We start from the raw sequence: 13,532 nt of genomic DNA on the forward strand, positions 1-13,532 counted from the left end.
CTTCGTTACGCATGCGTGATTTTGCAATTGTTGAAAAGAAGCTGAAAAGTATAAGGGACGTGACTGAAGCCAACAAGTTGTTGATTGACATCGATTTTAAACCTGAAAAGTTTGTTGGTTTTGCTCAAGTTGTTCACAATGTTTAGATTTTTTGCAAATTATCATCAAGTTAAAATGTACACTATTATCCAGGTCTTTGAACCAAAAAAAATTTGAGAAATGTTTTTTTTTTGTTCAACTAGTGTCATTATATACTTTAAGTTTTTAAACTAAGTACTTTTGTTTAAGTTATTGGAACTTTTTGTTTTAACTTTTTATTTTATTCTTTATCAATTCTATAGTTACTTCCTTATGTATGTTACCTAAAAGGAATTATCGTAAAATTTAGTTGTTCTTTTAAGTTTTAAAGTAAACATTTTTAACATTTAAGTAAAATTACGAACAAAACCTATCTACATTAAATTAATAAAATACTTTATATGCAAAAAAATAATTTATAGATTAAAATCTTTGGTGAAAAAGAACCCATTAGTAGCTGTTGAACTACTTGCTGTGTTGGTGAAAACTAATTTGTCGAAAGAATATATTGAAAAACTTTTGGATATGCTGAATTCAAAGCAAACTTTAGATGTTAGTAAATCATTTATGGTATTATTAATAATTTTAGAGATATTAGTGTTGTTTTTTCTAACTTTAAAAGGTTTTTTACAAGTTTATTTATTAGTACAATGCTGACAAAGTGTAATTTAAAACAACAATGAAAGTATTTATAACGATTTTAATTATAGTTCTAGTTTAGAGTAAAACATTCATATTTGTCATTCTTAATGTAAACTGTTTGAACTTTTTTTCTTTTTTTCGTAACTATGTAAACAAAAAGTTTTATTAACTTTTATTTTACAGTAGCGAAATTAATTTTAAGATTTTAAAATGAACAAAACTGTATAAAACTCTTGCTGGACCAAAAGTATCTACAGTAAATACATACTAGTTCTGAATTCTCCTTTTATCAAATATCCTTTAAGTTTTTAACTTTCACTGGTGTTATATAGTTTTTTATTTAATTATATATAGTTTTTTATTTGAAGTACAGTTCTTATTTACTTTTTCGGACACGTTGAGCAAGATGATTCTGTAAACATAACCGGATAACAAAATTTCCGTATAAGTACAGAAATCAATTTTTTCATATAATAATATAATTGTTGCATATAATGCAATGCATAATAAAAGTGTTATGGTAAAAACAACTATATAGTAATACGAGTAATATATAATAAAATGACAAATAATAGAAGCTTAATTTTAGGTTATTTAGTTAATTTTTTTAAGGAAGAAAAACATCAGATTTACTAACACTCTGTAACGATTTAAGTTTTTTGAGGATCAAGTAAAACTCATCATTTGTAATTTCACGTGCTCTAACTATTAGTTTAAAAAACTGAATAATTTTTGATTAACAGAAAATAGAAATCAAATTTATCTTTCTAAACAAATAATAATGTAAACCTATCTGTTTAAATGAAAAAAATCTTTTAAACAAAGAACAAAAAACCAGTCATAAAGAAAAACGAAAAAAAATTGACTAAGTTTGAAGTCAATTTAATGAAAACATATCATTCCTAACAAATTAGTTTTTATTGAAGTTTTGCTAAAATAAGAAATAATTGAAATTTCTTTTTATAGTTTTTTTATATTTGTCAGCAAAAACTCACGGAATTTGATAAGTTGTGATACTTTTTCTGGTGTGGCTTCTTGCTGACACCAATTATAAGCTTTGATATTTGTATCATACAAAAATGTTAGTTTTTAACAATGTGAATTTTTTGAACTTTCTTCTGATCATAACTGTCCGGATAAGTGAAGTCCGAATAAGTGAATAAGCCCTGTATTAACTTTTCAGATTTTTTATTTATTTTTAGCTCTTTCAGCAGAAACCAAATTATAAACGAGTATTTAAAAAAAGAATAGTTTATTTACTCACAAGTAAATTCCGTAAACTTTTCAAGATGACTTACTATAATCAGTAAACTAAGTTATTTTTAATTTATTTTCAGTTTATAAACTACTTAAATGAAATAATTAAGCAAAATAATTTATTTAAATTCTTTTTAAACGAACATTGTCAGCATATTGAGCCGCTTGTGTGTCAAAATACCGAATAACTTTATAGAACTTAATGCCGTTGATTTCATTAAAATATGTCTTGAAAGTAAAAAAGGCGAAGTAGAAACTGTAAGTTTTTCATTAGTGTTTTTACAATGTAGAACTTTAACTTTATTGATATAAACTTAAGCACAATTTTACAAGAGACACAACCTTTGTTGGTTTAATTGACAGATTGACGAAATTAACTCTACTAATGTATAAATGTAATCAAAATTAAAATCACAAATGTTGTTATTCTAACTTCAATAAGTGTATTAAACAGCATGGTAAGATAAATTTGTCAATATTCTTTAAATATCTGACTTAAGATTCTATCGAAGCGCAAAGTTTTAAACGAATATTTTATTTACTAACACAAATAAAGCAAAGTAAACCATAGTTACTATTTTTAAGCGTTAATAAATAGGTTTTAGTCACAATTTAAATTATAAAGACAATAAAATGGTTATTAAAAAAACTTTTTAAACTAGTAAACAGTTACTTAAAAATTTGTAAATAAAAAATTAAATGAGAACTTTATTAATAAGCTTTTATTGTTAAAAATCTAGTTTTATTATTAAAACTATATAATATTATTAAAATAAACTGTTGTCAGTTTTAATATCTTTTCCGAGAAAATTAAAACCGTGAATAGAATAAACTAAAAACCTAAAAACTACATATTAAAAAAAAAGTTTAGTTATTTTTGAAGACAATATTTGGTATATTAAGTAAAGATAAACATAAATGTTGATTATACAACTAGGATCATCAGAACAGAAGCTTTTAGTAGACTTAAAGGTTTCAATCTATTAAAAGCTTTTGTATAATAATAAAAAAAATTATCACCATATATATTAACTTGAGCTCATCTCCCAACATACAAAATTTCAACCTTATGTTTTTAGACTTTCGGCAAAGTTTATTTTTATAAGTAATTAAAAGAAATAATACGTGAAACAGTAAAGATTTGTATAACAAATATTTTTCTCTATTTAGTTCTTACGTTTAATATTTTAAACAGATTCGTTTAGTGAAATTGGTATGCCTTCGTTTACAATCGCTGATCATATACAACCTTCTGGATGTCAAGATGATCTTCTCCGAGTTACAAGCTTTCTGTATTGAATTCAGCAAAATCAATGAAGCTGCTGTTTTGTTTACTGCACTGAAACGTTTGGAAAAGAACTTTTAGAATATTTTACTAGAAAAACTTTTAATAGTGTCTTATCATGTTTTAAAAATAAGTTAGATACATTTTTTTACACATCACGATTGTACCTGAACTTAAAGTTGAATAAAATTTTACTGAAGTAATATGATGAAATTTTGAACTACAACAACTTTACTCTATAATACTGTCAATTCAGTAACCAACTTGTTTAACTTAACAATATTACGATTTAGAATTAGTTTTTGCCACTTGATTTTGCTACTAGATTGTTGACAAGCTTCGGGTTTTTTCATTGTTTTAAATAAACCAGCAACAGTACATATTGTTTGCTATTTATATTAAACAAAATATAAATTAAACCTGTTTAATAGCTTTTCTATGTAGGGAAATACTCGTTATGATATAAAATACATACATGTAGTATGTTCTTTTTACTAAAACTTCAAGTAATGTGTATAATACTACTATTTTGACAAAGCAGAAAATTATTAAAAAAAAAACTTTCAGCAATGTCTTAATAAGTTATGCTACATGTTTTCTGTTTTAAAATTATAACCTTTAAACATTTAAGTAATTAAAATGATATACTTTTCTTATTTTTATTTGTATTTGAAAGGCTGTAATCCATTACGTGGAACGAGGGCTGACTACGACAAGATAAACTAGGCAAAGTCATCTATTCGTGAAGTATAGTCCGACTGTATAATTAGTTAATGTTTAAATTACCTCTTTTAATATAGATCTGATTAAAACATAAATGTTAGCCTGTGACGTTTAAGACTCTATATTGTACAAAGAAAAATCAATTAAGTTAATAAAATAATTCTGCTAGATCGAAATTTTTAGAACTGAGACTTAATAACAATTCGTTCGGACTTTATAACTACAGGGTTGCCACTTTACCTGGAATTTGACAATTTAGGCTTAAATAACTTGGAAATACTTAAAATTTGAGAAATTTGGAAAAAAACCTGGAAAAACCTGAAAATTTGATCAAAAAACCTGGATTTTTAATAGCTTAAACATTTTGAGTTGTAAAATTTTGATTTGACACAAAAATTATTCATATAATTAAAATTATTTGTCATCATCAAAACTTTGTTCTATTAAAAAACACATTTAAAGGAACTTTACAGTATCTTTTCAATGCTTTATTCTATTTAACACAGTATCTTTAATAGAAATCAACTTAAAACTAAAAATAGACCCAAAAATGTGTACTTTTAAAAACCTGGAAGAAATTTGGAAAACCTGGAAAAAAGTTTGAAAAAATGAGTGCCAACCCTGTAACTATGAAACAGTAATAATTTAATAAAATAAATCTTAAACATTTTGTAGAAGCAAACAATTTTCAACGCTTTTTTCACTCTGTTTTACATTATTGAAAAATATTTTTTTTCGCAAATTAGTATATAAAAATCTACTGGCTGTAGAAGGATTATTAAAAAAATTGTTTTATTCAGCTTGTAAGATATAAATACCATAAGGGACATTTTAGCCTTTTATAGAACTGTTAGTAAACTTAGCTTGGTAAATAATCGCTGTTATCCAAAAAATATTCGAACGTATGTTAACTAGGTTTTGTAATTGTTTCAAATGTTTTGAATTGTGTAAACTGGTTTCATGCATTACCTTATACTATGTAAAATTTCTTTGTTCGTCAATTAAAGGCAGACTGTATAATAATTAAAAATTCAAAATTATATATTGTTATGACAAATTAAACTAAAACACTACTGTTATCTGTAACGTTTAAAACTCTATGTTTTATAATAAATAAGTATTTAACTAAATTAGATTTCTACTGATTAGTTTTTTTGAACTTTAAGTTAATAAAGATTTGTTTCAGGTCTGTTACTATAAAACAATAACAAAAAATAAAACAGTTTCAAAGATCAGTTTGTACAGCCTTATCTCAACCTTTTTTTAATGTTAAACCAACTTTGATTGGGTTTTTACTATATTTAGCCTAACAAATAAAATAGGGTAAATGTCAAAGTTGCACGAAGACAAAATTGCAGGACAACACTTTTGAACGGAGACAATTTTTCACAAGCAGACAACTTTGCACGGAAACATTTTGCAGAGGTTGAATTTTTTTTGTTTTGTTTTTAAGTTTTCTTAAACATTTTAGTTTATAATTTTTTTACTACCATTGTTACTCTTGATCCTCACCCTCGGTCAATAACTTTTTTTCTTTAGTTATTATTTTTTTTTTCTTTCACTGTTACCTTTAACCTTTACCCTCAGTATTAGCTTTTATTTCTTTTAATTAACTTTTTATTTATAATTTAAATTTAAATTTTAGTATTTATCATTTTACTTTTATTTTCTTATCACTGTTACCCCTAACCCTTACTATCGGCCAGTAACTTTTTTTTTTTTTTTTTGATATTTTTTTTTGTGTTTGTTTTATGTTTAATTTTTTTATGTTTTTTTACTCTCGTGCGAAAATGACTCTCTGTAAAAAATTTTAACTCATGCAAAATTGAATCTTGGTAATTGAAAATTAAAAATTTTGTCTTCGTGCAAGAGTATCTTCATGCAAAATTGACCCTTCGAGCAATTTTGTTCTCGTGCAATTAAGTCCCCTCGTGTAGTTTTGTGTGTTTAAAAAAAAGGGATTTTTGGAAATTAAGGTTAATAAATATTAAAACTCGGAAAGTATAAAGAGTTTATTTAACTGTAAAAAGCTTTATAGTAAAACATAACTTATAAATAAAAATTAATAAACAATAATTTACATAACTTGTGATAAATAAAATTTACCCCTATATAACAAAAAAAAATCATTATTCTAAGGTTAAGAATCGCTGAGTTAGTAGAAGCAAACGACGGGTCATCATTTTTATATTCAGTTTTATATTATAAAAAATACTTTGTTATGTCAAATGTATTATCGCAAGAAGTGATAATCGTACAAAAATTAGTAAAACAATGTTGTCTCGATTTAGCTTGTGTGATAAAAATGCGAAAAGGGATATATTTACCTTTAATAGAAATTTATTTTATGTACTTAAATATTTCCAATTAGCAGAAGTTGTAATCAAACCTACACTTGTTATATTTTGTATCGTTCAAACGTTTCAAACGTTATCGTATAAAACGTTTTTCATGGAGTTAAACCTATTTTAAGCAATTTAAAACTTATTTAATCATTTATAACAAGAAAAAGTTTTTTGTTATTAAGAATCCTGGACGTTCAAAGGTATCCGTGGTGTGTTGCTTGACAACCGAAAGGTTTTACGTGCACCAGATCTTTGGGTCAGATATTTTGAGCGTCTTTTTTTTTTGTCGTAAACATAACAATGCCGGTAAACTTCGGCTGTTCATACTGAGTTAGCGACATGTAGTTATGACAACTGTTCAAAAAACAGCGTTTCGTAAAATGATTAAATTCTTAGCAATCAAGGGTATATATAAATAAATATGAACAAAAATAAATGTTTAGTCTTTCTGTTTAGATTTAGAGGAAAATTATTTTTTAAATCTTTTCAATTGGGAGATTATTAAAAACAAATTAAAATTTTGTAAATTAATGATTGTTTTGCTTAAACAATTTAACAATAAAAAAATACTTGTTGTTAAATTTTCAAACATATCATTTTTTTCGTATGTTTTAAAAGGTAGAATTAAGTATAAGAAAACTGCTTGTTAATATATAAGGCAACTTATAAATTTCAGCTAAAAATGTTGTGATTTAGTAAAATAATCAGAAACCTAGAAACATTGCATAACATTTAAACTACTTTTTTACAGCAAACCTGTGGTGAAATTAAAATACCATATAAACTAAGATATTTTTATACTTTATACTTATTCGACAAACAGTAATATTTATAGAGTAAACTGTTTCTGTTGTTCATTTTGTTATCAAAATAGTAGTTTTAATAAAATCTTAATAAATACAACATTAGCTAAAAAAGGCAATTTCTATAAGTCAAAGAGTTTTGTAAAAACAGACTTAAATAAAGAACAGACTTTTAAACAAAATTACAACAGTCATTCACAACAAGCCATTCTAAGTTTATTGGCTACAAAACGATCAAATCAAATAAAATTCCCTAATTAATGTCTGATGATGACAAAAGTTTCTGAACAATGTAGCACAACATCTCTAATCTATTCCTGTTTCTTCTGCTTCCTGTAAGTACCGATGACGACTGCGTGATCCCTCTCGTAAGGTTCCAACGTCATCTGCTCCTCGGGTCTCAACTTGAACTCCTTCAACTTGGCAACTTCCTGAGCGAACACCGCTTCCGGTTTTGCCGTCGAGTCAATGCACGTGGCCTGGTATATAAAAAATTATTTATACATTCTGGATTTTGATTTTATTTAACTTAACGTGTTTCAATATGGAAGGAACGTAAATTGATTTAAAGTAAAGTAATTGATGGAGGCCGTCTGGTAATGTTCGAAATACATTTTGAATTAGTTTTGGTCTGTATGATTTTAGCAAAAAAAGTTGATGAAAAATTGTTACGTAAACAAAAATTAGGAGTTTATCAATTTCACTGTGCGTCATTATGAGTTGGGGAAAAGTTTAGCCTTCTTACTTCATTATGAATTGAAACAACTTTTAATGAAAACAAATTACCTTGATGGAGATGATGTAGTGGCCGCCGGTTTTGAGGAAACGTTTCGCGTTCTCGCCGACGATTCGAGCTTGATCAGGCTGAGCGATATCCGCGAACACAACGTCCACCATGCCTGGATTAAAAATAATTAAATACACAACTTGATGACAAGATAAACCTTAGAATATGTGATAAACAATACGTTAACGTATTTATAGTTAATTGTTAATTCTTAGCTAGCGTCAACAAAGACGCTGAGTTATAAACCTGTGTTTTACAAATCAAACAACTTTAAGTTTGAATTTTAAAAAATCTCACCGCAGCACATTTGGTATTTCCACGGGTGGCGGGCGTCCTCGATTATCGGGACGATGTTGGGTCGCTCCTTGGCGACGTTGAGCAGATCGCGACCGGATCTCGGGGAGAACTCCACCGCGAATACTTGTCCGTCCTGTTGTTTGAAACATGAAGAACGTACATTAGATTTGAAAAAGTTGGAGAAAGATACTTTTTTGATTTAATACAGATCATTAAAACCGTGAAAAATTTGCTGTTATGTAAGAGACAATTTAGATAAAAAAGATTAAGAAACAGCTCTAACGAGATCAAACTGAGAAACAAATATATGAAGCAAACCATTTTATAAAACGTATATAGTTTTTCTTTCTTATCAGTTATGACACAATGTTCAAAAAACACATCAATTAAAAACTAACAGCTCCAACAAGGTCGGAAACGTGCGAAACGGTGGTTCCCGAAGCGGCTCCGAGGTAGAGGACGCTGCATCCGGGTTTCATGTGCAACTTCCTGATTCCTCCGAGGATGGAGGCGGCCAACTTGCTCCTGAACGGGTTCCACGCCCTGTATTCGACTTTTGTTCCGTTCTCCTATTATGAACATATAATCATACTATTTCATATTAGTTCATACTATGAAAGTGTAATCAGTTTTTATGGTTGAAATTGGCGTGTATCTTCAAATAAGATATTGTTTTAATAGTTTATGTTAAACTTTTATTTTTTTTTAACTTTCGAACTCATTTTTATTAACAATCTAATATGTTTTAACGAAAGAAAAGTAATTTGAGTAATTAATTTCATTTGCTTTTGTTTTTAAGTATCAAACTCACAAATATGATCGAGAGAGTCACAAAAAGAACTTTATATATAATAAAAATAAAACATTTGAGAAAAAAGTACACAGGGCTAAAAAAATATTTTTCTCAGATATGTACTATTTAAATGCATACTGTTATCACTTGAAAATAACAATTTTATCTCAATTTGTAGTAAACAAAAATGATTCAAATAACACAGTCATAGTTTTGTTTGAAATAATATAAAAACTTATCTACAATAATAAAGAAACATAGTTAAATGTTAGATAGATATATTAAAACATCCTCACCAAAAAAAAATTACTTGATTAAATTTAACAATAACTGAAAAAAGTACTAATTAATTCTTACCTCAATTTCCACCTTCTTTTCTCCGTACACGGTTTTTCCTGGAGTCAGGTTCCTGGTGACCAGCATGTCTTCTTTGCCTTTCGCGATGAAAACCCCATTGAATCTGTGAGGCGTGACGACAGTTGTTGATCCGCCTGTTAAAAATTTCTATTTGTTTAAACTATCATTATAGTTCATTTGTTTGTATACTGTTGTAAATCTTTGCATAAATAAAAATATTTCTTTTTCCTAATTTTAAAAGAGTTGAATATATGTACATTTTAAATTAAAGTCTAACGACATAAAAATGACATACTTATTTAGAATATAACTCAGACAAAACAAAAAACAATACTAAACTAAATTAAAACTGTGATAAGAATGACAGTAAATGGTTTCGTTTCCATGCAGAACATTAATAAAAAAAACTTATACAAAATAGGTTAATATATACAAAAGAATTTAATACTGAATACCTCTTCCTCGTCCGCCGCGAGCTCCCCCTCTGCCACGGCCCCCGCCTCCGCCTCGACCTCCGAATCCTCCCCTTCCGCCTCCACGGCCGCCAAACTTCGATCCCCCTCGACCGCTGAAACCTCCTCGACTGCCGCCTCGTCCCCCGCGGCTACTGAATCCCCTTCCTCTTTCTGTTATAAGATTGGCTTAATTTGTGTAATTTTTTAAAAACTTATGCAAGTTACCAATATAAGTAGTTGATGTAAACTACTTTCTGTATGTTTTGGTTAAAGCATATTAAAAAATATATAAACAAGTTTGGAATAAAAAGTGGCATAATTAAAACTAATAGAATACAATAGAATATACTTTTTTACAATATGATACCTTTATTTTGCAAAAAAAGAAAAAGTTTTAGCGTGGTTGCGGAAAATGCGAAAAATATTTTCATCTTCCCTGCTTGAAGAATACTCAAAGTAAAAATTATGAGTGTGGATTATGTTTTTAAACGTGTTCAAGTAGATTATTGGACTTAAATTTTTTAAGTGACACTCCATTATAAATACTAGTTAAATGATGTTAAGATTAGCTTATAAATCAGAGTTTTTCAATTTGTGGCAATTCGCATACATTGTCTTACATTGTATACAAATGCAAGTTATAAGTGGTTAAAGTAAAGTTTTGGGTAGTTTAAAACGAGTGCGTCTTGTTCATACATTCACTGCCTATAGTAATTAGATTATCTGATTAAAAATTACGAGTTTTTGCAAATACTGTTATCTTCACACTTTTAGGCCCGAGATTAAAAGTGTATGTTTGAATAAACACTATTTAACCTATTTTTAGTTTTCAACCTTGTAAAAGTATAAGTTAGTATACATAGCCTAACAGCATTTACATTTATTCTTAAACCACTGTTTGCCTTATTGGCTTTAATTCTAATTAAGATTTCTTTGTCTCTATATATCAAACGTGCAGGTACTATATTTTAGAAATCAATTAACTTTTTACTCTTGAGTAAAATTAGTTAGTTATAAGATTAAGGTAAGCAGGAGCTAAATGGCGGTCCTTTTTAGCTAAACTGTTCATAAAACAAACATTTTTGGTTCTATATACAGTTTATATGGTCAAAGTGACTGTAATTTAACAAAATAATGTTACTATGATATTGATTTACACTATTTATTTGCTTGCAAAAGATATAAGAACATAGTTCTTTGTTTAGACTCTAGTTTATAAAAAGATCGAAAATTGAGTATAACAATACAAAAAAATTACATAAAAAAAACTAATAAAAATTGAAACATGCATTTAAAAGCAAGCTTGTGTTTGTTTTGTTAAAACCTATAAATTAATTGAAGTCAAGGTCATTGAACCTATATTACACTTAGCAAGCATTTTTTATTTAGTTCTTTGAATCTTATTTACAAGATTTTTCGTGTCAAACAAAATTTAACATCTTAAAATTTGAAATGAAAAATTCCAGTTTTTAAGGTAATTTTTGTTCAAAATTCCAGGTTTTCTTTTTGTTTCAAAATATCTTTAATTCCAAGGTTTTTAGCCTAAGTTCTACAATTCCAGGTTTTCAAAGATTTCCGGTTTTTCAGCAACCCTGTTGTTATTAACTTGAAAAATAAGTTTCAAGATTTCAATTTTATAATATTTTTAATTTAAAACTCTTTTTTTAAAAACAACTTATAGGTGTATTTTGTCTGGTTTCCTATACAATCTCTAAAAAAACTGGAATAAACACAATAGAAAAGAAAACTGTTTAAAATATATCACTAAAGATTTTATCTATATGTTATTTTTTTTATCAAGCAAATTTTAGTCCATATTTTTTTAAAGAGGTACTAAATTTCAAAAGACTGAATAACTAATTTAGACTTGATATTCTCTTTCACCAGTGTTTTCATGTTTTTTTAAGTTTAAACATTATTATGAAGGTAATTTTAGAAAATTTTGTTGCACACAGATATAAAATTTCTTAAGTTTATGGTAAAAGCTACTAAACAGAAAGCATTGTACAAAAAACTGTGCAACCCCACTAAAAAAAAGTGTAGATACGACCCAGTTAATGAATGTCTGATCTTTATTGACTTAAAAACAAAAATTGTGGTGGAAAATATTTGTTGTGAGGGACTAAAGAACAATCTTAACTCTTTATTATAGTTAAGCTGTATTCAAAACTAGTTTGTTATACTTTAATAACTATGCTGCTGATGTTTAATGTAAGAAGTACATTAGATAAGAATGACAACTGTAAATATTTAAGACCAAAAAGAAAATTTAATGAAAATACAAAAATTAAAATATTAAGTTTTCTCCAGTCTTAAAATTAAAAAACAGAAATAAAAACTAAATAAAAATTAATCAAAAATTCAAAAGTCATTCTATATATCAGTTTGACAAAATAAATAATGTTTTTTCTAAAGGAAGCTATGACCAATTAAGAATTGAACTGTTTAGTAACATTAAAAGGTATTTATAAATTTAGAGCATTGTCAAAAGTTTATTTTTAGATTTGAATTTTAAAACATAAGATTATTTTTCCTATAAAAGCTATGACTAAATATAAGTTCAATAAACAAGTAGTATGTACAATTTACAGAAACATTTATTATTACTTTTTTAAATAGATATGTTATTATTGACTGTAAATATAGACACAAAAATAAAAATAAAACTCACGTGCTCCGAATCCCATTGTATTTATTTAGTGTTAAGTATAATCTGGTTGTAAAATATTTATGTTGGATTTTAAAATAATACATTTAATACTACTAATAAAATTAAAATTTTAAAGACTATTTATAATAATTATAATTGTTTATTTTATTACCTATTTTCAAAAATTTAATTTCACTTGCAACTAGTTTAAGCTAAAACAGTTTGCCCGAGTGTTATTTAAATAGTCTTGATCACCCTTTTTTTAATAAATAATAAAAATACAAGTTTAGTTAAAACTTAAACTGTCTAAATAATTATGTTTATAAATCTTAGAACTTCAAAATAAATTAAGGGTTGGAAAACAAAAAATGATTAAAACCTTAAAAAAGCTAGTTTCATAGTTTCAGGCATAAGAAGGTTTAACAAATTTAATATTTTTTTTTTATAGAAGTGGGAAAATTATTAATCTATATTAACTTGATTAAAAAAAAAATTGTTTAACATTTTTTTGTAATTAAGGTTTTTGACTATTTTTTAAGAACTAATAAAATTTGAAATAGATTGCATACATCAGATAAAAAAAATACTTATTAGAACACAGTCAAAAGTTTTTATAATGAATAATAATAAACCAAGTTCATTAGAAGCTCTCTATAAGATTAACAAAGTAGGATAATTTTAAATAAGCCTTTTGAATATATTTATAAGACTTAAAGAATTTAACATGTATAAAAGTTAATTTTAAACACTTTTGTCCACAATCAACAATTTAACTAAATCTAAGTTCTCAGTAAACACGGATTATTTTGAATTCTATTTTCTACACATATATCAAGTGTTGTTATTAAGAAAATTGATATGGCTAAGGGTAATCAAAGAATATTCAAGATTAATGGGTAACAATCAGTTATAGTTTTTATTCAAATGATAAAAACTTACAAGAAAAAGGTGTTTTTTAAGATGCAAAAAAAAAAGCTTGGAAGTAAAATAAAATAACTAACCTAAGGGTTTAAATCTTCTTTAATTAATAATCTGTGTACTATAAGATTTGAAACTTTTT

General features: G+C 26.5%; 1 protein-coding gene across 1 annotated transcript; it reads right to left on the reverse strand.

The window, feature by feature from the left end:
• Positions 1-7,444: 7,444 nt before the first annotated feature.
• On the reverse strand, positions 7,445-12,509 carry LOC145832586 (rRNA 2'-O-methyltransferase fibrillarin-like). The gene is made up of 7 exons (XM_082939900.1): positions 12,494-12,509; positions 9,823-9,993; positions 9,368-9,501; positions 8,616-8,786; positions 8,218-8,350; positions 7,920-8,032; positions 7,445-7,612 (listed from the first exon to the last, which is right to left on the reverse strand). Exons 1-7 carry the CDS (start codon positions 12,507-12,509, stop codon positions 7,445-7,447), a joined length of 906 nt encoding a protein of 301 aa, XP_082796026.1.
• Positions 12,510-13,532: the final 1,023 nt, after the last annotated feature.

The sequence above is a fragment of the Thalia democratica genome, chromosome 3 (genome assembly GCF_965202585.1).
Source record: "Thalia democratica chromosome 3, ktThaDemo2.hap1.1, whole genome shotgun sequence".
Lineage (NCBI taxonomy): Eukaryota > Metazoa > Chordata > Thaliacea > Salpida > Salpidae > Thalia > Thalia democratica.